This window comes from Bombina bombina, chromosome 5 (assembly GCF_027579735.1).
Source record: "Bombina bombina isolate aBomBom1 chromosome 5, aBomBom1.pri, whole genome shotgun sequence".
Taxonomy (NCBI): domain Eukaryota; kingdom Metazoa; phylum Chordata; class Amphibia; order Anura; family Bombinatoridae; genus Bombina; species Bombina bombina.
Window position 1 is genome coordinate 1,010,660,631 of NC_069503.1, and position 27,918 is coordinate 1,010,688,548.

A 27,918-nucleotide genomic window follows, 5' to 3' on the forward strand; every position below is an offset into this window, starting at 1 on the left:
AATGTGGGCGTCTTATTTGGCGCTAAAAAATATGGGCGTCATTTTTGTCTCCACATTATTTCAGTCTCATTATTTATTGCTGGCATTTTTTTCCCATTCCTGAAACTGTCATTTAAGGAATTTGATCAATTTTGCTTTATATGTTGTTTTTTCTATTACATATTGCAAGATGTTCCACGTTGCAACTGAGTCAGAAGATACTTCAGGAAAATCGCTGCCCGGTGCTGGAGCTACCAAGCTAAGTGTATCTGCTATAAACTTTTGGTATCTGTTTCTCCAGCTGTTGTTTGTATTGCATGTCATGACAAACTTATTAATGCAGATAAAATTTCCTTTAGTACTGTTACATTACCTGTTGCTGTTCCGTCAACATCTAATTTTCAGAGTGTTCCTGATAACATAAGAGATTTTATTTTTAAATCCATTAAGAAGGCTATGTCTGTTATTTTTCCTTCTAGTATACATAAAAGTCTTTTAAAACTTCTCTTTTTTCAGATGAATTTTTAAATGAACGTCATCATTCTGATACTGATAATGGTTCTTCTGGTTCAGAGGTTTCTGTCTCAGAGGTTGATGCTGATAAATCTTTGTATTTGTTCAAGATGGAATTTATTCGTTCTTTACTTAAAGAAGTATTAATTGCATTAGAAATAGAGGATTCTGGTCCTCTTGATACTAAATCTAAACGTTTAAATAAGGTTTTTAAATCTCCTGTAGTTATTCCAGAAGTGTTTTCTCTCCCTGATGCTATTTCTGAAGTAATTTCCAGGGAATGGAATAATTTGGGTAATTCATTTACTCCTTCTAAAACGTTTTAAGCAATTATATCCTGTGCCATCTGACAGATTAGAGTTTTTTGGGACAAAATCCCTAAGGTTAATGGGGCTGTCTCTACTCCTGCTATATTTTTAGCGGATGTTGCTGCAGCTTCAACTTTTTGGTTAGAAGCTTTAGCGCAACAAGTAACAGATCATAATTTTATAGCATTATTATTATTCTATAACATGCTAATAATTTTATTTGTGATACCATCTTTTGATATCATTAGAGTTGATGTCAGGTATATGTCTCTAGCTATTTTAGCTAGAAGAGCTTTATGGCTTAAAACTTGGAATGCTGATATGTCTTCTAAGTCAACTTTGCTTTCCCTTTCTTTCCAGGGTAATACATTATTCGGTTTTCAGTTGGATTCTATTATCTCAACTGTTACTGGAGGGAAGGGAACTTTTTTACCAAAGGATAAAAAATCTAAGGTAAATTTAGGTCTAATAATCGTTTTCGTTCCTTTCCTCACAACAAGGAACAAAAGCCTGATCCTTCATCCTCAGGAGCGGTATCAGTTTGGAAACCATTTCCAGTTTGGAATATATCCAAGCCTTATAGAAACCTAAAGCCAGCTCCTAAGTACCCATGAAGGTGCGGCCCTCATTCCAGCTCAGCTGGTATGGGGCAGATTACGTTTTCTTCAAAGAAATTTGGATCAATTCCGTTCACAATCTCTGGTTTCAGAACATTGTTTCAGAAAGGTACAGAATTGGCTTCAAGTTAAGGCCTTTCCCGTGTCCCAGTAAACCCAGCAAAGGCTCAGCATTTCTGAAATGTGTTTCAGATCTAGAGTTGGCTGGAGTAATTATGCCAGTTCCAGTTCTGGAACAGGGGCTGGGGTTTTATTCTATCTCTTCATTGTACCAAAGAAGGTCAATTCCTTCAGACCAGTTCCGGATCTATCAATATTGAATCGTTATGTAAGGATACCAACATTCAAGATGGTAACTGTAGGACTATCCTGCCTTTTGTTTAGCAAGGGCATTATATGTCTACAATAGATTTACAGGATGCATATCTGCATATTCCGATTCATCCAGATCACTTTTAGTTTCTGAGATTCTCTTTTTAGACAAGCATTACCAGTTTTGTGGCTCTACCGTTTGGCCTAGCATCAGCTCCAAGAATTTTTTCAAAGGTTCTCTGTGCCCTTCTGTCTGTAATCAGAGAACAGGGTTTTGGTATTTCCTTATTTGGACGATATCTTGGTACTTGCTCAGTCTTCACATTTTCGCAGAATCTCATACGAATCGACTTGTGTTGTTTCTTCAAGATCTTGGTTGGAGGATCAATTTACCAAAAAGTTCATTGATTCCTCAGACAAGGGTAACCTTTTTAGGTTTCCAGATAGATTCAGTGTCTATGACTCTGTCCTTGTCAGACAAGAGAAGTTTAACATTGATATCAGCTTGTCAAAACCTTCAGTCACAATCATTCCCTTTGGTAGCCTTATGCATGGAAATTTTAGGTCTTAGGACTGCCGCATCGGATGCGATCTCCTTTGCTCGTTTTCACATGCGACCTCTTCAGCTCTGTATGCTGAACCAATGGTGCAGGGATTACACAAAGATATCTCAATTAATATCTTTAAACCGATTATACGACACTCTCTGACGTGGTGGACAGATCACCATCGTTTAGTTCAGGGGGCTTCTTTGTTCTTCCGACCTGGACTATAATCTCAACAGATGCAAGTCTTACAGGTTGGGGAGCTGTGTGGGGGTCTCTGACGGCACAAGGGGTTTGGGAATCTCAGGAGGTGAGATTACCGATCAATATTTTGGAACTCCGTGCAATTTTCAGAGCTCTTCAGTCTTGGCCTCTTCTGAAGAGAGAGTTGTTCATTTGTTTTCAGATAGACAATGTCACAACTGTGGCATACATCAATCATCAAGGAGGGACTCACAGTCCTCTGGCTATGAAAGAAGTATCTCGAATTTTGGTTTGGCCAGAATCCAGCTCCTGTCTAACCTCTGCGGTTCATATCCCAGGTATAGACAATTGGGAAGCGGATTATCTCAGTCGCCAAACGTTGCATCCGGGCGAATGGTCTCTTCACCCAGAGGTATTTCTTCAGATTGTTCAAATGTGGATACTCCCAGAAATAGATCTGATGGCGTCTCATCTAAACAAGAAACTTCCCTGGTATCTGTCCAGATCCCGGGATCCTCGGGCGGAGGCAGTGGATGCATTATCACTTCCTTGGAAGTATCATCCTGCCTATATCTTTCCGCCTCTAGTTCTTCTTCCAAGAGTATTCTCCAAGATTCTAAAGGAATGCTCGTTTGTCCTGCTGGTAGCTCCAGCATGGCCTCACAGGTTTTGGTATGCGGATCTTGTCCGGATGGCCTCTTGCCAGCTGTGGACTCTTCCGTTAAGACCAGACTTTCTGTCGCAAGGTCCTTTCTTCCATCAGGATCTCAAAACCTTAAATTTTAAGGTATGAAGTTTGAACGCTTGATTCTTGGTCAAAGAGGTTTCTCTGACTCTGTGATTGATACTATGTGACAGGCTCGTAAATCTGTATCTAGAGAGATATATTATAGAGTCTGGAAGACTTATATTTCTTAGTGTCTTTCTCATCATTTTTCTTGGCATTTTTTTTTTTTTGAATACCGAGAATTTTAGTTTTTTCAGGATGGTTTAGATAAAGGTTTGTCCGCAAGTTCCTTGTATGGACAAATCTCTGCTCTTTCTGTTCTTTTTCACAGAAAGATTGCTAATCTTCCTGATATTCATTGTTTTGTACAAGCTTTGGTTCGTATAAAACCTGTCATTAAGTCAATTTCTCCTCCTTGGAGTTTGAATTTGGTTCTGGGGGCTCTTCAAGCTCCTCCTTTTGAACCCATGTATTCTTGGTCATTAAATTACTTTCTTGGAAAGTTTTGTTTCTTTTGGCTATCTCTTCTGCCAGAAGAGTCTCTGAATTATCTGCTCTTTCTTGTGAGTCTCCTTTTCTGATTTTTCATCAGGATAAGGCGGTGCTGCAAACTTCTTTTGAATTTTTTACCTAAGGTTGTGAATTCTAACAACATTAGTAGAGAAATTGTGGTTCCTTCATTATGTCCTAATCCTATGAATTTTAAGGAGAAATCATTTCATTCTTTGGATGCTGTTAGAGCTTTGTATTATTATCCAAAGAGAAAAAATGGCAGGCACTACTCAGGGGTGAAATTCAAACAGCGGTTTATTAATTTAAGCCACACATAAACAAGAGCAGGCTTAAAATAACTCCAGCAACATACAGACAGAAGGGTAGACACAGAGGGACTGACTGCCTGACGCGTTTCGTGCCCCCTAGTGGCGCTTAATCATAGGCTAAGTTGGTAACAGCAAGACACCCCTTATATACACACAAAGGAATTAACCCTGCCCCCACCAACAATAAGTTTTAAAACATACTGATATATTCTATAGTGTATTTGAAGCTGAGGAAATAGAGTTATAGAAGAAAAACATAGTATACCACTTTACAAAATTATTTTAAATCTATTACTAATATAAAGAAATAGATAAATACTCCAATCAGGCTCACAAAAAAAACAGAAAAGCGCAAAAAAGGAGTAGAGAAAACTCCCAAAATGACACCATCCTCGATCAATCTAGTTAGTTCCTTTTTGAACATGGAAGTGGGATTACCAGGAAGCTTGCGATAGACAGTAGGGTCTGACAGTTGTCTGTCAGCTTCTTGAAGGTAAAAAACCTTATCCATCACAACTATGCTGCCACCCTTATCCGAATTCCTTATAACAATATCTTTATTTTCTCTTAAATGTTTAAGGGCTAAACGCTCTGCTCGATTCAGATTAGGGGTGGCAGCATTAGAGATGGCAGCATTCCCAAAATTCCCGGTATACACATCCTGTTCAAGTTTAAATATGTCCTCTTGGACTGCCTTTTGGTATGCATTTACTATAGGGCCCCTGAAATTAACAGGGTAAAAAGATGAACTATTCTTCACTGGGTGTTTCAGGGCATTTTTTGGTTCATCACCATTATAATCAAAACCTGGATTGTAAAGGGATTCAAGTGTAGCAACAGCACATGCATCTTGAAAAGGTAAGTGTACAGGACATACAGCATGTGCACTGCCAGACTCAATAGTCTCAGCCACTTCACATTCATAGCCAATATGTAGGGAAAACGTCACGTGAGATAAGAACAAGACATGGTGAACACATTAGGGATGTTAAAAATTATTTTGTAGACTCCGCAGTAGCTAACCATTTTAATTATCATCACTTTATTGCAGATATGTCAATACAAGTAATTGATAGAGCCACTCTTCCCCTTAGGGGTGGCAACAAAAATCATATCTTAGATAGAAAAGAACTTTACTGGATCCTAAAATTACACACTAGGATACCCAATGGCATGAATAAGGAATGTGACATCAATTTCTTTATTGATATTTAGGTTCTATCAATATACTCCATTTACACATATACATTGATACACGGATTCTTTTAATTTAATTTGTGTATCACATATATATTCAATATTTTTGTATATGAACAGGAAGACCATTTGAAATATTTATTTATTTAATTAGTATTTTCCTGTTTATTTAGTATATGTGTTTTAATATAGGAGTTTTAGCTTTCTTGACTAGGTTGAAAAAATCCTGGATATTAACTTACTCATTTAGTCCTTTAATTTTTCCCCTTTTCTTTCTTAGTGCCTTTTTTGTACTCCTTTTTTGTACTCCTTTTTTGCGCTTTTCTGTTTTTTTGTGAGCCTGATTGGAGTATTTATCTATTTCTTTATATTAGTAATAGATTTAAAATAATTTTGTAAAGTGGTATACTATGTTTTTCTTCTATAACTCTATTTCCTCAGCTTCAAATACACTATAGAATATATCAGTATGTTTTAAAACTTATTGTTGGTGGGGGCAGGGTTAATTCCTTTGTGTGTATATAAGGGGTGTCTTGCTGTTACCAACTTAGCCTATGATTAAGCGCCACTAGGGGGCGCGAAACGCGTCAGGCAGTCAGTCCCTCTGTGTCTACCCTTCTGTCTGTATGTTGCTGGAGTTATTTTAAGCCTGCTCTTGTTTATGTGTGGCTTAAATTAATAAACCGCTGTTTGAATTTCACCCCTGAGTAGTGCCTGCCATTTTTTCTCTTTGGATTACATACCTTGGGCCTGATCTCCCTGGCTACGGCACTCCAGGCTAGCTGATTCATTATTGGAGGACCACGTGACCTTGTGGTCTACCCGTAGTTCCGGTTCCGGATTAGTGCAGCCGCACGCCGAACTTCTCTCCTAACACTTTGTATTATTATGTTGAAGCTACTAAGTCTTTCCGAAAGACTTCTAGTCTATTTGTCATCTTTTCCGGTTCTAGAAAAGGCCAGAAAGCTTCTGCCATTTCTTTGGCATCTTGGTTGAAATCTTTATTTCATCATGCCTATGTCGAGTCGGGTAAAACTCCGCCTCGAAGGATTACAGCTCATTCTACTAGGTCAGTTTCTACTTCCTGGGCGTTTAGGAATGAAGCTTCGGTTGATCCGATTCGCAAAGCAGCAACTTGGTCCTCTTTGCATACTTTTACTAAATTCTACCATTTTTGATGTGTTTTCTTCTTCTGAAGCAGTTTTTGGTAGAAAAGTACTTCAGGCAGTGGTTTCAGTTTGAATCTTCTGCTTATGTTTTCATTAAACTTTATTTTGGGTGTGGATTATTTTCAGCAGGAATTGGCTGTCTTTATTTTATCCCTCCCTCTCTAGTGACTCTTGCGTGGAAAGATCCACATCTTGGGTAGTTATTATCCCATACGTCACTAGCTCATGGACTCTTGCTAATTACATGAAAGAAAACATAATTTATGTAAGAACTTACCTGATAAATTAATTTCTTTCATATTAGCAAGAGTCCATGAGGCCCACTCTTTTTTGTGGTGGTTATGATTTTTTTGTATAAAGCACAATTATTCCAATTCCTTATTTTTTATGCTTTCGCACTTTTTTCTTATCACCCCACTTCTTGGCTATTCGTTAAACTGATTTGTGGGTGTGGTGAGGGGTGTATTTATAGGCATTTTAAGGTTTGGGAAACTTTGCCCCTCCTGGTAGGAATGTATATCCCATACGTCACTAGCTCATGGACTCTTGCTAATATGAAAGAAATTAATTTATCAGGTAAGTTCTTACATAAATTATGTTATTTTGCAACGAGGGATACCAAGAGAACAAAGCGCATTTGAAAATAGAAGTGAATTTAAAAGTGTCCGAAAATTACATGCACTATCTGAATCATGCAAGTTTAATTTTGATTTTCCTATCCCTTTAACACAAATTTTTGGCCAATCAAAAGTGCAATAATATGAGGCTGTAATGCATTAGTCTATTTTATTTCTCTCTAATCCTTGACAATATTGTTTACATTTAAACCACGGACCAATGGTTAATTAGGCAAGAGTGATTTGACAGTTGTGTCTCTAATGAAAGAAACCTCCTCCAATCAATAGTCACAAATTTAAAAAAAATATACAAAGTGATTCGATTGTTGTGTCTACTGCAGATGAGAGCACGAGCACCTCCATATAGCATACACTTGTGTAGTTATTCTTATATATTATCTGTACATTTTCCTTCTTGTTGAAAAGATTGAAATCTCATCTAGGCTACATCAAGCCCAGTTATAGTTGTGTTATAACCTCGCTGTACACCGTAAGTATAAACTGTTTAGGTATTAGGTATAGACAAATGATTATTTCTGTCATAAATTGTTTATATACGTATAACGGGTGGTTATGTTATTGCTTTTCTATTTCTGGAGCTGATCATCAAATACTAGCTGCACGGAGAGACGTCTCTCAAAATCTGCTGAGCATTATATTGCAATGCGTGTGTCTATTCTATACATTCCCTGCATAGTTACATATACAGTTCTCAAGCTAAAATTTGCCTTTCTAATACAGGGAGGGACCTCACTGAACTGAGGAGACTTTTTGGATAATCTTACCCGAGCAAAGAGCTTTAGATAATTTTGTCTTCTGTGTTGTATCTGTATTACTGCAACTCGTATAAAGTATAGCAGCTAATTTCTTGTGTTTCTTTTTTACTACAGATATCAGAGAAGTATGGTATTCCTGGAGAAAAGATTATGAAAATTTATAAGAAAAGCAAAAAAGGGTAAGAGTAAATAAATTAATGTATAAATGATATGCTTTTAATTGTTTTAAATAAACTTTAAAGGGGCATCAAGCCCAAAATGTTTCTTTCATGATTCAGATACAGAATACAACTTTAAAAAATGTTTCCAATTAACTTCTATAATCAAATTTTCTTAGTTTTCTTGTTCTTTGTTGAAGAGATATCCAGATAGGTAGCGTGCACATGCCTGAAGCGCTACATGACAGGAAATAGTGCTGCCATCTAGTGCTCCTGCTAATGTATAACATTGTTGCAAAACTTACCTTCTTGCTTTTCATCAAATGATTACAAGAGAACGAATAACATTTGAAACACATTCGCCTAGATTATGAGTTTTGCGGTAAGGTGAAAAAGCAGCGTTAACAGGTTCTAACGCTGCTTTTTTACGCCCGCTGGTATTACGAGTCTTGCAGGTTTAGGGGCACTGCACACTTTTTTGGCCTTATCGTAAACCGACTTACGTAAAGTTCGTAAACCCTTTTTTCTATGGGACTTCCATAGCACCGGTATTACGAGTAAAAATGAGCGGTACACCTTATACCTCCAAGATTCGTAACGCATTTTAAAGTCAGTAGTTGTGAGTTTTACACTACAACGCTGTAGCATAAAACTCATAACTAAAGTGCTAAAAAGTACACTAACACCCATAAACTACCTATTAACCCCTAAACCGCCGCACTCCCGCCTCGCAAACACTAGTTAAATATTATTAACCCCTAATCTGCCACCCCTAACATCACAGCCACCTACATTATACATATTAACCACTAATCTTTCGCTCCGGACATCGCCGCAACCTACATTATATTAAATAACCCCTAATCTGCTGCCCCCAACATCGCCACCACCTACCTACATTTATTAACCCATAATCTGCCGTCCCCAATGTCTCAGCCACTATTCTAAATTTATTAACCCTTTAAACCTAAGGCTAACCCTAACCCTAACACCCCCTAACTTAAATATAATTTAAATAAATCTAAATAAAATTCCTATCATTAACTAAATTATTCCTATTTAAAACTAAATACTTACCTATAAAATAAACCCTAAGCTAGCTACAATATAACTAATAGTTACATTGTATCTAGCTTAGGGTTTATTTTTATTTTACAGGCAAGTTTGTATTTATTTTAACTAGGTAGAATAGTTTTTAAATAGTTATTAACTATATAATAACTACCTAGCTAAAATAAATACAAATTGACCTGTAAAATAAAACCTAACCTATGTTACAATAACACCTAACACTACACTACAATTAAATCAATTCCCTACATTAAATACAATTAAATAAATTAAATTAGCTAAATCACACAAAACCCCCCACTAAATTACAGAAAATAAAAAACAAATTACAAGATCTATAAACTAATTACACCTAATCTAATAGCCCTATCAAAATAAAAAAAGCCCCCCCCAAATAAAAAAAAACCCTAGCCTAAACTAAACTATCAATAGCCCTTAAAAGGGCCTTTTGCGGAGCATTGCCCCAAAGAAATCAGCTCTTTTACCTGTAAAAAAATAAAAAAAAAACCCCAACAGTAAAACCCACCACCCACACAACCAAACCCCCAAATAAAAGCCTAGCTATAAAAAAACTAAGCTCCCCATTGCCCTGAAAAGGGCATTTGGATGGGCATTGACCTTAAAATGGCATTTAGCTCTATTGCTGCCCAAAGCCCTAACCTAAAAAATAAACCCAGCCAATACACCCTTAAAAATCCTAACACTAACCCCCGAAGATTCACTTACCGGAAGAAGTCTTCATCCAAGCGGCAAGATGTCCTCAACGAAGCCGACAGAAGTGGTCCTCCAGACGGGCATCTTCTATCTTCATCCTTCCGACGCGGAGCAGCTCCATCTTCAAGACATCCGGCGTGGAGCATCCTCTTCAAACAATGGCTTCTTTGGAATGAATGAACCTTTAAGTGACGTCAATCGGAATTAAGGTAGAAAAAATCCTATTGGCTGATGCAATCAGCCAATAGGATTGAGCTCGCATTCTATTGGCTGATTGGATTTTTTCTTCCTTAATTCCGATTGGCTGATAGAATTCTAGGGCTTTGGGCAGCAATAGAGCTAAATGCCCTTTTAAAGGGCAATGGGGAGCTTAGGTTTTTTTAGTTAGGATTTTATTTGGGGGGTTGGTTGTGTGGGTGGTGGGTTTTACTATTGGGGGGGTTGTTAGTGTTAGGTTTAAACTGAACTTTTTTTTCCCCATAAACATCAATGAGGTTGCGTTACGGCGATCGCCATTCAGGTGTTTTTTTCCCCCACTCTCTCCCCATTGATGTCTATGGGGAAAGCGTACACAAGCACATATTCTCAGCCCTTGAATTTTGTCGGAATGGAGCTCATCGCCACCATATCGCACGCACAAGGAGGCTTTTTAGCAACTTGTAATGGCAGTGCTATGGAGGGTGAAATAACGCAACTTTTGTTGTGTTCGTTTCGCACCCTCTATAGCACAAAACTTGCAATCTAGGTGTGTAGAAGCTAAGTCCATAAACATAAATATTCAATATTGATGATGAATTGTTAAGTAGAATGCATATTGTTTAAATATTTGCATACAAATTAAAATGTAATTAATGTTGCTTGTTGTGTTTGTTGTTTGTTATTAAAGACAGTACAGTATAATTAACATTATAGTTCTACACAATTGCATGTCTGTTATGTAAAAATATAATTTAATGCTACTGACTACTATAACAGAAATAGATATTAACATAAATATCTATGTTATCAGTAATAAACACAACAAACTAACATAAATACATTTTAATGTATATCCAATACTTAAAGCATTTTGCAATATACATGAATAAAAGTTTAAATATTGAATATCAATGCAAGGTTTGACTATATTATATCTGCAATGTTTGAAATAAAATGCATGGTCATGTATAATCCATATTAGTTTAAGTATTGGATATATAAATTAAAATATAGATATTCTTGCTTGATGCATTTTATTATTGTAAATATAAATATATTTTTAAAATAGATATTTATGTTATAAAAGACAGTTGCATTATAATTATAGTATTACATAACTGCATGCTTGTTAGGTAATAATACAATTGTACTAACTAACAATAATCACCTAATAAACCCTCATACAGGTATAGGGGTGGTTAGAAGATTAAGGTCTAATACATGGTAACTATCAATAATCACCTAATCAACCCCCATAGAGGTATGGGGGTGGTTAGGAGATTAAGGCCTAATAAATTCTAACAATTATCACCTCATCTACACCCATACAGGCCTAAACCGCCACTTCCCAACGCAAACCAGAACTACACTAACACCTAACTCCCCCTCCTCTAAACTAAACCCCCTCTAAACTAAACCCCTTAAGTTACAAAAAAACTAAGTTGCAAAAAAATCTACAAAACAAAACATAATAAACTACAGTATACAAAATAAAACCCCACCATTATACCTAATACTTATCTACATGCCCCTTAAAATAAAACAAACAAAAAAAACACCCAAAACAAAAAAAAGCCCTTAACCTTAATACTAAAATAAATTACAATAGCCCTTAAGAGGACCTTTTGTAGAGCATTGCCCTAAAGTTATTTCAGCTCTTTTTAAAAAAAATTAAAAAAAAAATTTCAAAACCCCCTTTACAATACAAAATATCAAAATCTACCTAAAAAACCTATCCTAGAAAAACAAAGTAAAAATAAAAAAGCCTGTTCTTGAAAATAAAAAACCCACCCCCATAAAAGCCCTAACTAACCCCAAAAGTTGGATTCACCGTTGGAAAATCTCTCTCATCTTCGCAGTGGTGGAGGTGGACTTTGACAGCCTCTTCCGCTGCCTCCACTCCGCTATCTTCTTTCACGTTGGGGCCCTCTTCATCCTGGCTCCTGGCACCGGGCGGCCCATCTTGCAGAGACGGAGGCAGACTTTGGCAGCCTCTTCTGCCGCCTCCGCTCCACAATGTTCTTCCACGTCAGGGCCCTCTTCATCCTGGCTCCGGATGCCGGGGGCCCATCTTCACAGGGGCGGAGACGGATTTCGGTGGCCTCTTCCACCACCTCTGCTCCGCATCTTCTTTTCTTTGGCTCTCTTCCATGAGCCCTCATCTTCATGCGGTTACCGCCGCACACTGAAATTCCGGCAGTGCAGAACCCATTCAATATATAGGGGTACCATGTAATCCCTATTGTCTGATTTTAAATCAGTTAATCTCTATTGATTTAAATTGAAATTCTAATTATACTTTTCTATTGGATGATTAGAATTTAAATTTAAAACATTCTTGCTATTGGCTGATTTAAAATCAGCCAATCTGGAATAAGTGGTACCCCTATATAATGGTGTTCCACACTTCTGGAATTTCAGTGTGCAGTGGTGACCACATGAAGATGAGGGCTCATGGAAGAGAGCAGAATAAAATAAAATGCACAGCGGAGATATTTAATAATTTGCTATAAAACCTCATTAGGCAGATAATTCCATATCCTTATTCTTTTTTCTGTAAAGAATGTTTATCTCTGCTTTTGAAGAGTGAATGATGACTTTAGGATTTAAAGGTGACAGTTTACCCAAAAACTTTCTCTCCTTAAATTTGTTCCCAGTGATTCTTCTTTTATTTGTTCCCAATGATTCATTTTACCTGCTGGAATGTATATTACATTGTTTCTCCTTAGCCTCTATATTGGCATTTGAAATAGCTGATTTAGCCTGCAGTATTCATACCTATACTGAAAGCGTCTGTTACAGAAGCATTAGTTATTTTGTTGTGAAGAGCTTATTTCCCAGCAGCAATGCCTGAACCAGCAAGCCAGCGCCTAAGAAGGGCTCCAAGAAAACCGTAACAAGTATCATTTCATAAAGAGTTAACTCTTTTTTTTCAGCTTTTAGAAACTATTGTCTAATTACACGTTTGCTGGCCTCAGCTCTAAGTTTAGTGATAACAAATCCCATTGTCTAATCACCTCTGGAGCCAGACTGCTAATTGATAAGATGAACTTGTAAACTTGTTATCTTAAGTACTGTAATCCTATTGTGGCCTGTCAAAGGACAGTGCTCTCTATCTAAATGTGTGATGGGGGATTTTGTGCTCCCCCCCCTCTCCCCCTGGGAGTGCCCTGTGTGCATGTAACCTTAATAAAAAGCAGGCTGGGCATCCCAGTCCTGAGTTCTTGTTTGACCCTCAATCGCAGCGTTGACTCGTTTTTGTGGGCAGAAGGGTATCCTAGCTGTACTGCAGCTAAGGGAGATTATTCTATATTTGCGAGACTCATATAGAATACTATGGAAAGCAGCTTCTCCCCTCTTTAGCAATAGGGATCCAGGCTACTAAGCGGTCCATCTCTCAGCGAGACTAAGGGTAACCGTAACATTTGGCGGCAGCGGCGGGATTTTCCTGGATTTCCTAGGAGAGGTACAGAACGGATGGAGAGCGCTTACGAAAAATTGAAGCGTACAACCCTAAAGGATTTACTTGAAAGCAGAGGGGGGTACGCCAGCAACCGGCCGAGGAGAGAGCTGATCGCAGAATTGACCGAACTGGATCAGAGCTTCACAATGGCGGAAACACCGACCACGATTAGTGACGAAAAAAACAGGATTGTTCGGGAAAGGCTCTCATTATACGGGCCGAACCCCTCCATGGAATTGGTACAGCAGTTGATGGCAGAGGCGGACGAGGATATACGAGAGACTCGAGCCCACGAACTCAACCTAGCGAACGCACACCGCAATGCTGAAGCCCCGCAGGTAATCATCCCTGTCGAAAATGCTGGGAGGCCCAAGATACCCTATGCGGCATTTCGACCCTTCCTAGAGAGCGAGACAGGGATTGATGACTGTTTGGCGGACTTCGAAAGGCAATGTGCCCTGCACCAGATTCCCAACAGAGAGTCGCCCACGATATTGTCTGGGAAACTATCCGGGCGAGCCCTGGAAGCCTTTCGTACTCTGGGTGCTGAGGAAGTGACACAGTATGAGCTAGTTAAGGAGACACTGTTGCGACGGTACGCTGTAACTCCGGACACGTATCGCCGACAGTTTCGGGGCACGGAAAAGAAGCCTAACGATACCCATATGGAATGGGCGCACCGAATGCGGAGAGCGGCAAATCACTGGCTGAGCGGAAGTAAAGCGGTGACTGGGGAGGAAATTTTACAATTGTTTCTCTTAGAACATTTTTATAATGGCATGGAACAGCAAGGGAAGGAATGGCTGCGAGACAGGCGGCCTTCTACCTTAGAAGAAGCAGCCAAATTGGCCGATGAACATTATGACTCCCGTCTTCACGAACCCATGAACTACCGAGCTCCAGCACGGGTCGAACCCAGAGAGGTTTACCGTGCACCCCCTCGTGCTGAATTCCGAGCCCCGGTGCCCACAGGGCCCGTCCGACACTCAGGACCACCCAATAACAGCTCTGAGCGTCCCAGACCGACTTGCCACCGATGCAAGCAACCAAGGCATTTCATGACTAGCTGCCCCCTTAATACGCACCAGACACCCAGGAATTACAATTACCCCTCTGGGTCCTATCGTCCGGCCCGGGCCCTCTGTGTTAACCAAGAGGCCCCTATGGAGGGATATGTGGGGCCGCTTCACGAGGCAGACCCTGTATATGCTGCCTCAGATAACCGCCAGCACCATCGGCAGAGGGTATGGCTCGAGGGGCGATCTACCGAGGGATTGCGAGACACAGGGGCTACTATCACGCTGGTACAGAGTCATTTGGTGCCAGAGCACAAGCGATCCGGACAGACTGTGGCCGTTAGAGTGGCGGGGGGGATGTGTACAAAATTCCAACAGCTAAAGTGCATCTTGATTGGGGAGCGGGAAAGGGGGCTGTGAACGTGGGCCTAATGGATAATTTACCTGCCGAAGTACTACTGGGCAACGATTTGGGCCCCATGACTTCTGCCTATGCTCCAGTATGCAACAACGAGGCGGACCCAGTGACTACACGGGCCCAAGCCCGGACGGAGCGAGAGCTCTCACCAGTGCGGGAGACACAGGTAAGACCTACCCCGACCTTGCCTGACAGGTTAGGCCCCATACCCTGGGACACCCCAGATGCTTTCGAGGCAGAGTCTAAGACTGACCCGACCTTACAAAAGTACCGGGAACGAGCAGAGACTGGAGGGGGCGGGGCAGATAACGAAACATTCTTATGGGAAAAAGGGAAACTATACCGCTGGACAGAGAAAAGGGGACAGCATAGGCGACAGCTGGTAGTGCCCCACAAATACCGTCAAGAAATCCTCAAAATAGGCCACGACATCCCCTTAGCAGGCCACCTAGCCGTTACCCGTACCCTACACCGCATTACTCACACGTTCTTTTGGCCAGGGGTGCACGCTGACGTTAGAACTTACTGTAACACCTGCGATGTGTGTCAACGAGTAGGAAGGCGAGGCGATCACCCTAAAGCCCAGCTAGTAAATATGCCCATTGTAGAGGAACCCTTCAGCCGGGTTGCTATTGACCTAGTGGGACCACTGGCTACCCCTAGTCCCTCCGGTAAGCGATACATTCTTACCGTAGTGGACTACGCTACCAGGTACCCAGAGGCTGTCGCCCTATCCAACATACAAGCGGATACGGTAGCGAATGCACTAGTACAGGTGTTCTCCCGGGTAGGATTTCCAAAAGAAATCCTATCCGACCGAGGCACCCAATTTACGGCTGAATTGACCCAACAACTCTGGCAGGTTTGCAAAATTAAGTCCCTCCTGAGCTCCCCATACCACCCCCAGATGAACGGGCTGTGTGAGAGGTTCAATGGGACCCTCAAGCAAATGCTCAAGACGTTCACTCAGGAATACCGAGACGGGGAACGCTTCCTGCCGCACCTCCTATTTGCTTATCGGGAGGTGCCCCAGGAAACGACAGGGTTCTCTCCCTTCGAGTTGCTCTACGGAAGAAAGGTACGGGGACCCCTAAACCTGATCCGGGAGCACTGGGAGGGAGAGATGGAGGCTGACGGTGTCCCCATTGTGCCATACGTGCTGGAACTCAGGGACCGAATGGAGCAATTAGCCAAATCCGTGCGGGCTAATCTCCAGTTGGCCCAGAGAAGACAGAAAGTATGGTACGATCGGGGGGCCCGAAAGAGAATCTTCACCATAGGACAAAAGGTGTTAGTACTTAAGCCGGTGAAGACAGACAAATTGCAGGCGTCCTGGCAGGGTCCCTACCAGATCGTAGAGAAAAGGGGAGACACCACTTATGTGATAGCTAGCTGCCACGACAACAATCTTAGAAAGACATTCCATGTAAACATGCTCAAGGAATATTTTGAGCGACCAGAGAACGTGACGGCCGTATGTTGTTCCCCTCAGGAAGACCCCGACAGTTTACCCATTCCAGACCTATTAGAAAAGAGCCTCCCCACAGGTATAGTGGCGCAGGTTCAGATAGGGGACCGACTTAGCCCCACTGAAAGGGAGCAGCTCAACCAACTCCTCCAGTCCAAACACCTCACCTTCTCCCCGAAGCCAGGGTACACTACTTTAACCACCCACCAGGTAGATACTCCGGGACAAGCTCCCTTGCGCCAGGCTCCGTACCGAATCCCCGAAGCAGTTAGGACAGGAATGAAGAAGGAGATCGATGAGATGCTCCAGCTCAGGGTAATTGAGCCCTCCGATAGTCCCTGGGCCTCCCCAGTTGTCTTGGTGCCCAAGAAAGATGGGACCACCCGGTTCTGCGTAGACTATCGGAGGCTCAATGAAAATACTGTGACGGACGCTTACCCTATGCCCAGGGTAGACGAGCTACTCGATCGTATAGCCAGGGGAAATTACCTGACCACTATTGACCTCTGCAAAGGTTACTGGCAGATTCCCCTGGCCCCGGAGGCTATCCCCAAGTCGGCATTCGTCACCCCATTCGGCTTATATCAGTTTAGGGTAATGCCGTTTGGGATGAAGAATGCCCCAGCTACATTCCAGCGCTTGGTGGATAGGCTCCTGGATGGCTTCCAGAGTTTTGCTTGCGCCTACCTGGACGATATAGCGATCCACAGTGAGTCCTGGGAGGACCACTTAGCTCATGTGGGAATGGTTCTGGATCAGATCCGGGCTGCTGGCCTGACTCTGAAGCCAGAAAAATGCCACTTTGGGATGGCCGAGGTACAGTACCTGGGTCACCGGGTGGGGTGTGGAAAGCAGCGACCAGAGCCGGCCAAAATAGAAGCTGTCACCAATTGGCCCACCCCCATCACTAAGACTCAGGTCCTAGCCTTCCTGGGCACGGCAGGGTACTATAGACGGTTCGTACCAGACTACAGCACACTTGCCAAACCCCTGACTGACTTGACCAAGAAGAACTTACCTCGACAGGTCCTGTGGTCTCCCCACTGTGAAACGGCTTTCCAGGCTCTCAAAAATGCTCTAATTAACGCTCCTGTCTTGGCGGCCCCAGCCCTTAACAAACGTTTTATCGTCCATACAGATGCTTCCATGTTCGGGCTGGGAGCCGTCCTCAGCCAAGTAGGCGAAGATGGAGGGGAGCATCCAGTTGCCTACATCAGCCGGAAGCTCCTGCCCTGCGAAGTCAGCTATGCAGCGGTCGAAAAGGAGTGTTTGGCTTTGGTGTGGGCATTAAAGAAATTGACTCCCTATTTATATGGTCAGGAGTTCACTCTGGTCACCGACCATAACCCGTTGGTGTGGCTGAACCGGGTCTCTGGAGATAACGGCAGGCTATTACGTTGGAGCTTATCGTTGCAACCCTTCAATTTCACCATTACTTATAGACCTGGGAAACAGAATGGCAACGCCGACGGGTTGTCCAGACAAACCGACCTCAGCCCCGCATAACCAGCGGTCTGGACAGCCTTAGTCTGCCCCGAAAAGGGGTCAGACCGTGTCTGCCAGAGTGTTCCACAGAAAGGGAGCACTGTTACAGAAGCATTAGTTATTTTGTTGTGAAGAGCTTATTTCCCAGCAGCAATGCCTGAACCAGCAAGCCAGCGCCTAAGAAGGGCTCCAAGAAAACCGTAACAAGTATCATTTCATAAAGAGTTAACTCTTTTTTTTCAGCTTTTAGAAACTATTGTCTAATTACACGTTTGCTGGCCTCAGCTCTAAGTTTAGTGATAACAAATCCCATTGTCTAATCACCTCTGGAGCCAGACTGCTAATTGATAAGATGAACTTGTAAACTTGTTATCTTAAGTACTGTAATCCTATTGTGGCCTGTCAAAGGACAGTGCTCTCTATCTAAATGTGTGATGGGGGATTTTGTGCTTCCCCCCCTCTCCCCCTGGGAGTGCCCTGTGTGCATGTAACCTTAATAAAAAGCAGGCTGGGCATCCCAGTCCTGAGTTCTTGTTTGACCCTCAATCGCAGCGTTGACTCGTTTTTGTGGGCAGAAGGGTATCCTAGCTGTACTGCAGCTAAGGGAGATTATTCTATATTTGCGAGACTCATATAGAATACTATGGAAAGCAGCTTCTCCCCTCTTTAGCAATAGGGATCCAGGCTACTAAGCGGTCCATCTCTCAGCGAGACTAAGGGTAACCGTAACAGCGTCTATATTTAGGTATAGGCTATTGAGAAAGTGTGTAAACATAGCCAGCAGAAGAAATTACACTCACAGTGGGAGGTGGAGGAGATAAAGCTCTAAAAGGTTAATTTGTAATTGTTCTTTCTAAGTATTTTACAGAGAAAGAGATGAGAAAGGGAAGCATTTAGGTGATAAGATAACAAGATCTGAGCGCACTGCAAGCTTTGCCTATTTTGATGGGCTGTAGTTTAAAAGATCAAATCCAGCTATTTATTTTGCAAAAAGAAGCTTAAATTAGCAATTTCTCATACATTTTTTATGCTGCAGCTGGTATAAGTAGTCATGAGGAACACATTCAAGGAAACCGTTTTTTTATAGTGAACTGTCCCTTTAATCATAACATTTTTTGACTCTAGACTATGGTTCCAAAGGTGGCACTCATAACAAACACCACCTGGTGAACTACCATAATGCTTGATTTCATTAAATACAATTATTGTGCATAAAGGGACATGAAACCCAAATCTTTATTTCTTGCCTAAGACATGGAGAGTCCACAACATCATTCCAATTACTAGTGGGATATTCAACTCCTGGCCAGCAAGAGGAGGCAAAGAGCACCCCAGCAAAACTGTTGTGTAACTTCCCTTACCCACAATCCCCAGTCATTCTCTTTGCCTCTGTCAATGGAGGATGTATGAAGTTGGTGTCTGAAGATATTTAATCCTTTTATGGGTATTTTTCCCTGCAAGCAAGGATTGGGGTCCAGCTGTGTCCATGTAAATCTCTTTAGTAAGAGTAGTGGTGGCTTTAAGCAGTTAAAAGGTAGCGAGGTAGTCTTTGCTTTACTTTTAACATTTTGCTACCCCTTTGCAGAAGGCCAGATTTAGTTACTCTTTTCTTTCTTTTTCTACAGGTCCATGACAGGAAGCAAAGTGCCTGTCACACCTACGTAGCAGAATCTGTCCTGCATCTGTATCTCAGGTAAGTGCCTTATCCTTCTAGGTATTGAAGGACAGCAGCACTTATTATGATCCAAATTAACATATATATCCTTTATAAGAAGGATTCTTAGGACAGATTATGCCAATGGGACAGAAATTTCCTTATAAATTAAGGATACTTTATTTGGAATAAATACAGTTTTGGTTTAAATGTGAAACGTTATTTGGCTAGAGGGACTTATATCTTTATTGAGAGATAAAGGTCAGAAGAATGGTGTGTTTCATTACTGGAATACAGAGCACATTGTTTTGTGTATTCTGACATGTTTTGGGAAACAGTTAGAGAGACTTATTTTTATTAAACGGTAAATCCGTGAGCAGTTTCATTTTTGCGCTCTTTCTAGTGACGCAGTTAGTTTTTCACTTCGCTCACGTGACGTCCGCACTTCCAGTATTTCGGAGCGAAGCTTAATGAGCCTTCATTATGCTGAGGTGTATCGCATTGCAGGGCTCTGTTGGATGCTAAGTTTTATTATACTTTTCATCAACGGATCGTTTTTTCAGTGCAAGGAGGAGAAGAGCCTTACAGAAAGGTCTTGTTTTCCTCCGTCTAGTGTGGTGTCAATTCCTGTCTGGTAGGAACTTCAGGCAATCTGAAACGTTGCTTTGAAGGATTCTTTAATAGGAGAGAGCGTCTGTGATTCTAATAGCTCCTGCTTGGCCTTGCATGATCTGGTTTGCGGATCTGGTACAGATGTCATCTCTACCTCCTTGGAGGTTACCTCTGAGGAAGGACCTTCTAATTCAGGGTCCTTTCCTCCATCCAAACCTAGATTCTCTGAAGCTGACTGCTTGGAGATTGAAGATGGGAAGGGGTGTAAGTAAGCGCTAGAACAGCTTAAAAGGCTAAATGCAAATAAACAAGTACAATTTATTACAATAACAATGTTAAAACTAATTACATGGATCCATGTTTAACAGAAATTAAAACAAAAAGAATATATATATTTTTATTTTTTGGATTTAACATTTTTGAATTAAGCTCAGGTATTATTTTTAGACGTTCTACACATCGCCCTTGTTTCATATTGTGTTTCGGATTTTGAATTTGGAAGTTTGGAATTTTTTCAACACTTTATAACACTTTTTTCTCATCAGCACATCTTCACGACATCTGGAGGACACTTATTAGACTTACTTGGGACTATTATTATTAATGTGAACATATTGAAAATTCAGCGTTATTGTACACATTCCCCACTGGAATTTCTTCACTATATCTATAGGTTTCTTGATTGTAAAATTGTATTTTATTTTTGGCATTGTTTGTTTGGTTCACATTCGCACTTATTTTTCAGTTTTGTTTTGAACCACTGAGGTATACACACATCTTAACACGGTATAACCTCCCACCTAGAGATTAGAGATATCTCTTATTTTTAACTCTGTGGTATGCTATATCATTGCTAGACTGTATTCTTTTTGTTTTAATTTCTGTTAAACATGGATCCATGTAATTAGTTTTAACATTTTTATTGTAATAAATTGTACTTGTTTATTTGCATTTAGCCTTTTAAGCTGTTCTAGCTCTTACTTACACCCCTTCCCATGTTCTTTTTACATTAGCCTACTAGGAGGCTAGTCTGTTAGTAAGCCTAAGGCCCCCTCTTCTAGAGCTCGGTCCACTCATCTCACTAACTGCTTGGAATGGTACACACAAAGAGGAACTCCAGCACTCCAGTATTAGAAAAAGGCAATTTATTAAGCAACGTTTCGGGGTCACAGCCCCTTCCTCATGCTATATCTTTATTAAACAACACATCACCATTTAAATACCCTCCTCCAGGCGCCAAAAATGCACCTACATTGGGGAATTGTCTCCCTCTAGTGGTTATTTATGGTCACTATACCAAATGTATATACTATTTCCTAAGTGATATATATTGCTACTTATAAACACATTACATTATGCTTACAACTGTACAGGAATATACAACAATATAAAAAATGCATAAATGTATGAAAAATGCCTAAATGTATGAAAAATCATCTACAAATGTATAAAAGAATTATTTTGTAAAACAAATGTATAAAAATATATATGAAGATGCAGATATCTATATTTTTTGTATGTTTTACTCTACTCAATTAATATAGGTTCACTTACTCAAAGCTCATTTTCCAAAATCATATTGCTATTTGGATAGTCATAGGGGGAATATATAGAAAAGCAGGCTTATATTATGTTCAAATCTTGTTATGCAATATTATACCCTTGGATAAATTACTTGAATAAACTACTAAAAGAAATTTGTTCCTTGGAGGAAGTAATGCTTTAGAATAAACTTTAGAAAAAACATAATGCTTTTAGAAAAAACAAGACAAGTCATAATCTCTGTTGAGACCCCTAGGTTGAAGTGTAGCTAGTTGGTGTATCCACCACATTTCCCTTTGTTGGAGGAGACGTTCCCTATCCATTCCATTTCTATTGGGGCCTACATGGTCTATTATCTGCCACCTCATCTGGCTGACACTATGTCCTTTCTCTAGGAAATGACTTGAGACTGGGGCATCTTTGTTATTACACCTAATGTTCGATCTGTGCTGACTCATACGGTCACGGGCCTTACGAGTAGTCTCGCCGATATAAACCAAGGAACATGGGCATTTTATAAGGTAAATTACATGAGTTGTCTCGCAGGTATAGAAGCCTTTGATGTTGTATTTCCTACCACTTTGAGGGTGGTGGAAATTCTCTCCTTTAATGATCGAATGGCAACTCATGCAATTGTAACAGGGGAACGTACCTACTCTCTTTTTCCCAGTGATTGTCTGCTGTATTTTACCCGTGGTCCCCAAGTCTGTTTTAACAAGCTGGTCTCTTAGGCTCTTGACCCTTTTATAGGCCATGAGACATCTGGAGGACACTTATTAGACTTACTTGGGACTATTATTATTAATGTGAACATATTGAAAATTCAGCGTTATTGTACACATTCCCCACTGGAATTTCTTCACTATATCTATAGGTTTCTTGATTGTAAAATTGTATTTTATTTTTGGCATTGTTTGTTTGGTTCACATTCGCACTTATTTTTCAGTTTTGTTTTGAACCACTGAGGTATACACACATCTTAACACGGTATAACCTCCCACCTAGAGATTAGAGATATCTCTTATTTTTAACTCTGTGGTATGCTATATCATTGCTAGACTGTATTCTTTTTGTTTTAATTTCTGTTAAACATGGATCCATGTAATTAGTTTTAACATTTTTATTGTAATAAATTGTACTTGTTTATTTGCATTTAGCCTTTTAAGCTGTTCTAGCTCTTACTTACACCCCTTCCCATGTTCTTTTTACATTAGCCTACTAGGAGGCTAGTCTGTTAGTAAGCCTAAGGCCCCCTCTTCTAGAGCTCGGTCCACTCATCTCACTAACTGCTTGGAGATTGAACCCCTAGTTCTGTCTAGACATGGTTTTTCTGAATCGGTCATTGAAACTATGCTCCAGGCTTGCAAACCTGTTACTCACAAAATTTATCATACGGTATGGCGTAAATATCTTTATTGGTGCAAATCTTAGGGGTTCTCCTGGAGCCAGGTGGGGATTCCCTGGATTTTGTCTTTTCTTCAGGATGGCCTGGAGAAGCGTTTATCTGTCAGTACTCTAAAGGGTTTCTGCACTATCTATCCTTTTGCACAAATGTCTGGCTGACTTACCAGATGTTCAAGCTTTTGTTCAGGCCCTGGTTATAATCAGGCCTGTGTTTAAACCTATTGCTCCCCCGTGGAGCCTTAATCTAGTTCTTAAAGTTTTGCAGCAGGCTCTGTTTGTGCCGATGCAAATTGTTATCTTGGAAGGTTTTGTTTCTTCTTGCTATTTCTTCCACTCGCAGTGTGTCTGAGCTTTCAGCTCTGCAGTGGGATTCCCTGTACCTTATTTTTCATGCTGATATGGCGGTCCTTCTTACTAAATTGGGTTTTCTCCCTAAGGTGGTGTCAGATCGAAACATTAATCAGGAAATTGTTGTTCCTTCTTTTTGTCCTAATACTTCTCATAAGGAACGTCTTTTGCATAACTTGGATGTTGTGTGAGCTCTAAAATTTTACTTACAAGCTACTAAAGATTTTTGGCTATCTTCTGCCCTGGTTGTTGTTTTCTATGCAAAAGTTAAGGGTCAGAAGGCCACTTCTACTACTCTGTCTCTCTGGTTGAGAAGTTTGATTCGTTTAGCTTATGAGACTGCTGGACAGCAGCCTCCTGAGAGAATTACGGCGCATTCTACTAGGGCTGTCTCCTCTTCTTGGGCTTTCAAAAATGAATCTTCTGTGGAACAGATTTGCAAGGTGGCAACATGGTCCTCTTTGCATACTTTTTCCAAATTCTACAAAATTGATACTTTTGCTTCGGCTGAGGCTTCTTTTGGGAGAAAGGTTCTTCAAGTGGTGGTGCCTTCTGTTTAGGTCCTCCTGCCTTTTTTCTCCCTCCCTGTTCATTCCGTGTCCTCTAGCTTGGGTATTGTTTCCCACTAGTAATTGGAATGACGTTGTGGACTCTCTATGTCTTTGGAAAGAAAACAAAATGTATGCTTACCTGACAAATTTCATTCTTTCTGGACATGGAGAGTCCATGACCCCGCCCTCTTTTTTAATTATAATTCAGCAGTTTTTTTTAAATAAACCTCAGGCACCTTTTTCCCCCTTGTGTTTCTTCTTTTTCCATTTTCCTTCGGCTGAATGACTGGGGATTATGGGTAAGGGAAGTTACATTTAAAGGACCAGTCAACACATTAGCTTTGCATAATCAACAAATGCAAGATAACAAGACAATGCAATACCACTTAGTCTGAACTTCAAATGAGTAGTAGATTTTTTTATAACAAATTTCAAAGTTATGTATATTTCCACTCCCCTTGTACCATGTGATAGCAATCAGCCAATCACAAATGCATATATGTATAGTCTGTGAATTCTGGCACATGCTCAGTAGGATCTGGTGACTCAAAATTGTAAATATAAAAGACTGTGCACATTTTTTTTAATGAAAGTTATTTAAAATTACATGCTATATCTGAATCATGAAAATGTAATATAACCTGAGTGTACCTTTAACAGCTTTGCTGGGGTGCTCTTTGCCACCTCCTGCTGGCCAGGAGTTAAATATCCCACTAGTACCGTAATTGGGATGACATTGTGGACTCTTCATGTCCGGAAAGAAAGAAATGTATCAGGTAAGCATAAATTTGTTTTCATGATTCAGACACTGCATGCAATTTTAAAAAACTTTCCAATTAACTTCTATTATCTAATTTGCTTCATTCTCTTGGTATGCTTTGTTGAAAAACTTACCTAGGTAGGCTCCTGAGCTGGGAGATAGCTGCTGATTGGTGGCTGCACATATATGATTCTTGCAATTGGCTTACCTATGTGTTCAGCTAGCTCCCAGTAGTGCATTGCTGCTCCCCCAATAAAGGATAAGTTTGGGTTTCATGTCCCTTTAATAAATTATTTTCTTATGAATCAATGCTATATGTCATCAATTAATCTTTAATTATTGATATACATTATAGATTTCAATGAAAATAATGTAAACATTTATTTAATGTCCCATTACATTTCAAAAAGGTATCATGGTAATTTAAGAGATTTGTTTAGAAGCTTATTGCCAGTTTGGGCACACTCTCAAAACATGTTCACGCCTTCTCTAGACCTTTATTTTTTTAAGCTTCCCTATTTAAACTGTGAAACATTCAAGACTAAACTCTTATTGTACGTTTTAAAAAAAATGCACTTTAAAAATGGAAGTGGGTTTTGTATTGTTGAGATTTTTTTTGGCTATTTATTATAACAAAACCAAATATCAAGCATCTGATTTTTCTTAAAGAAATAGTCTAGTCAAAATTAAATTTTCATGATTCAGATTCAGAGCATGCAATTTTAAGCAACTTTCTAATTTACTCCTCAATTTTTCTTCGTTCTCTTGGTATCTTTATGTGAAATTGCAAGAATGTAAGCATAGGAGCCGACCTATTTTTGGTTCAGAACCTGGGTAGCAATTTCTGATTGGTGTCTAAATGTAGTCACCAATCAGCAAGCGCTACCCAGGTTTTGAAGCAAAAATTATCTGGCATCTAAACATACATTCAAATAAAGATACCAAGAGAAAAATTGATAAAACGATTAAATTAGCAAGTTGCTTAAAATTGCATGCTCTATCTGAATTATAAAAGTTTAATTTTGACTAGACTATTCTTTTAAGAATGTAATATTAAGGAATATTATTTTTACATGATTATTAAACTAATTAAGTATCAACACTAATGTGTGGTTTTCAAAAAGAGGTTATCAATTACTACATTAATTTTAATGCCCAGTAAAATTTTAATATTTAATAAATGCTCTTTTTAATTTGGAATATATTTGGGAGGGCCTTGTTGGCAATAAAGTCAGACAACCTAGAGAAAATTGTAGTACAGAGTAGTCATACACAATAAAGATTGTCATATTAACCAGGTTGCTTTAGAAAGGAACGTAAGTTGGGTCTTTTAGAGGTAATCTATAATCAAAATCCGCTTTTATATCAAATCTCTTTGATTATTTGCTTTCCATTATTTTTTTTTTTATACATTCTATTCTTTCATATTAAGTAATTTACTTTTTCAAATTTTTATCTTCTCACCAACTAGCATCTTGGTCAATATGGATGATAACATAATTGAGCATTACTCCAATGAGGATACATTCATTTTAAATGTTGAAAGTACGGTGGACCAAGGATTCAAGATCACCCTGACAGAAATCTAATATACGCATGGGCATTGGTCTTAGGAAGAGCAAACTTTCATATTTGCGTTGAAGTGGAACAATATAATACTTCAAAATCACTGCACTTATTGAAGACAATGCTGCAGAGCTATATCGCGATGAATTAGGAACATTCATCATGATTTTATCATCAAAGTGTGGCCGACTAATCCCCCAGTACATTTAAACCAAAAGAAACAACAACAAAAATATGGATAGAACAGATTGACAGGTTGAAATTATTTATTTTATAGTGATTTCTAGTGGTCTTCATTCCAACAGTCGCCTTGCTGGAATACAATGGAACTTTTAGAAAATAAATGACTGTTGATACATTCACCTTTTATTATTATTTTATACTTATGGAACGAATGTTGTTAAGCTCATAACAACTCTTCTGTTACATGTTTTTTTTTTTAGCAACAGAGATTGCATGGACTTATATTATATGCAGCATTTTATTGGAAACAAAGTCAAACCTATCTAATGGGTACAGCTAATGTTTAATTTGTCTTAAACAAACAAGCAAATGCAGTGCAAAAACAATGTATACTCATTTATTTATTTATTTTGCTGGTTCTTTTTTTTCTAATCTATTCCAATTTATTAGATGAACCCACGTTTGATTAACTAAAACCACTTGAATGCATAGGATTTAATAGGAACAATTTAAAAATGAAAAAGGCTAACAAACAACCAAGCTATGTACCAATACAGGCCAAAATAAGTTTTCCAAGAATTAAAAACTACAGGAATGCAAATTCGCCGGATTACCATACTGTAACTGTTTTTCAAATGGTCTTGTAATGTTTTTATACTGGATTGGAATGGTCAATTTATTCTTTATTTTTTGCAAGTTTGAAAACCTCACATGGCAAGACTGTTCCAACAGATTGGAATAGAATTTGTAAAATGACTAAAATGCAGATTTTGGTGACACATTTTAATGAATTTTCTGATTTCTCTCAGCAATTGTATAGTGAATGTGTAATTTGTTTTTTACGTATTATGTCTAAAGTGTCCCAACTGAAAAAATGTACAACTTGTAATGTGCAATATTCTATTCCTTATTTTGCTTGTTTACTGCCGCTAGGGTGATGACTCTCCGATTTCAAAAATAAATATTTCAATTTAGGAATTATTGTTATATAGCAATGTATGTGTATATAATGACTTATCTATCACAAAAACACTCTTATTTTAATGAATGAATTTATATATATATATATATATATATATATATATATATATATATATATATATATATATATATATATGTGTGTGTGTTTATGTACATTTTTATTTTTATTCATTTTTTTAAAAAAAATATCTAACACATTTTCTACTAAGATATGTGAGAAAACCTCATTTATATATTGATCAGAATGTTCTTGGGTGTTTTGATACCTTGGATTTATATTTTTATTCATTCCCTTCTCACATATTTTTGTAGTACTTTTGATACAATTAAATGTGAAAATTTTAAATGTTTTATTTTGTGTATATTATTATTTTAAGGTTATGCTTTATTTGTAGCAGCCTACTATAATATCTTTATACACAACTGGTTTAAAACACAATTGGGTAAAAAGTTAAGCAGTGCTGCTTTGATGTGAATTCAATGATGGTTTTTATAAAAATAATATTTAACATTATAAAAAAATAAATAATAATTTTTCAGC

General features: G+C 39.2%; 1 protein-coding gene across 1 annotated transcript in view; it reads left to right on the forward strand.

Moving 5' to 3' along the window:
• GRHL2 (grainyhead like transcription factor 2) overlaps positions 1-27,374 on the forward strand; it is a 213,445-nt gene extending 186,071 nt beyond the window's left edge. Inside the window, exons 15-16 of the mRNA XM_053715256.1 lie at positions 7,900-7,964; positions 26,119-27,374. Of these exons, the coding sequence (XP_053571231.1) occupies positions 7,900-7,964; positions 26,119-26,236 (183 nt within the window). The 3' untranslated portion in view covers positions 26,237-27,374. The remainder of the gene's footprint in view (positions 1-7,899; positions 7,965-26,118) is intronic.
• Positions 27,375-27,918: the final 544 nt, after the last annotated feature.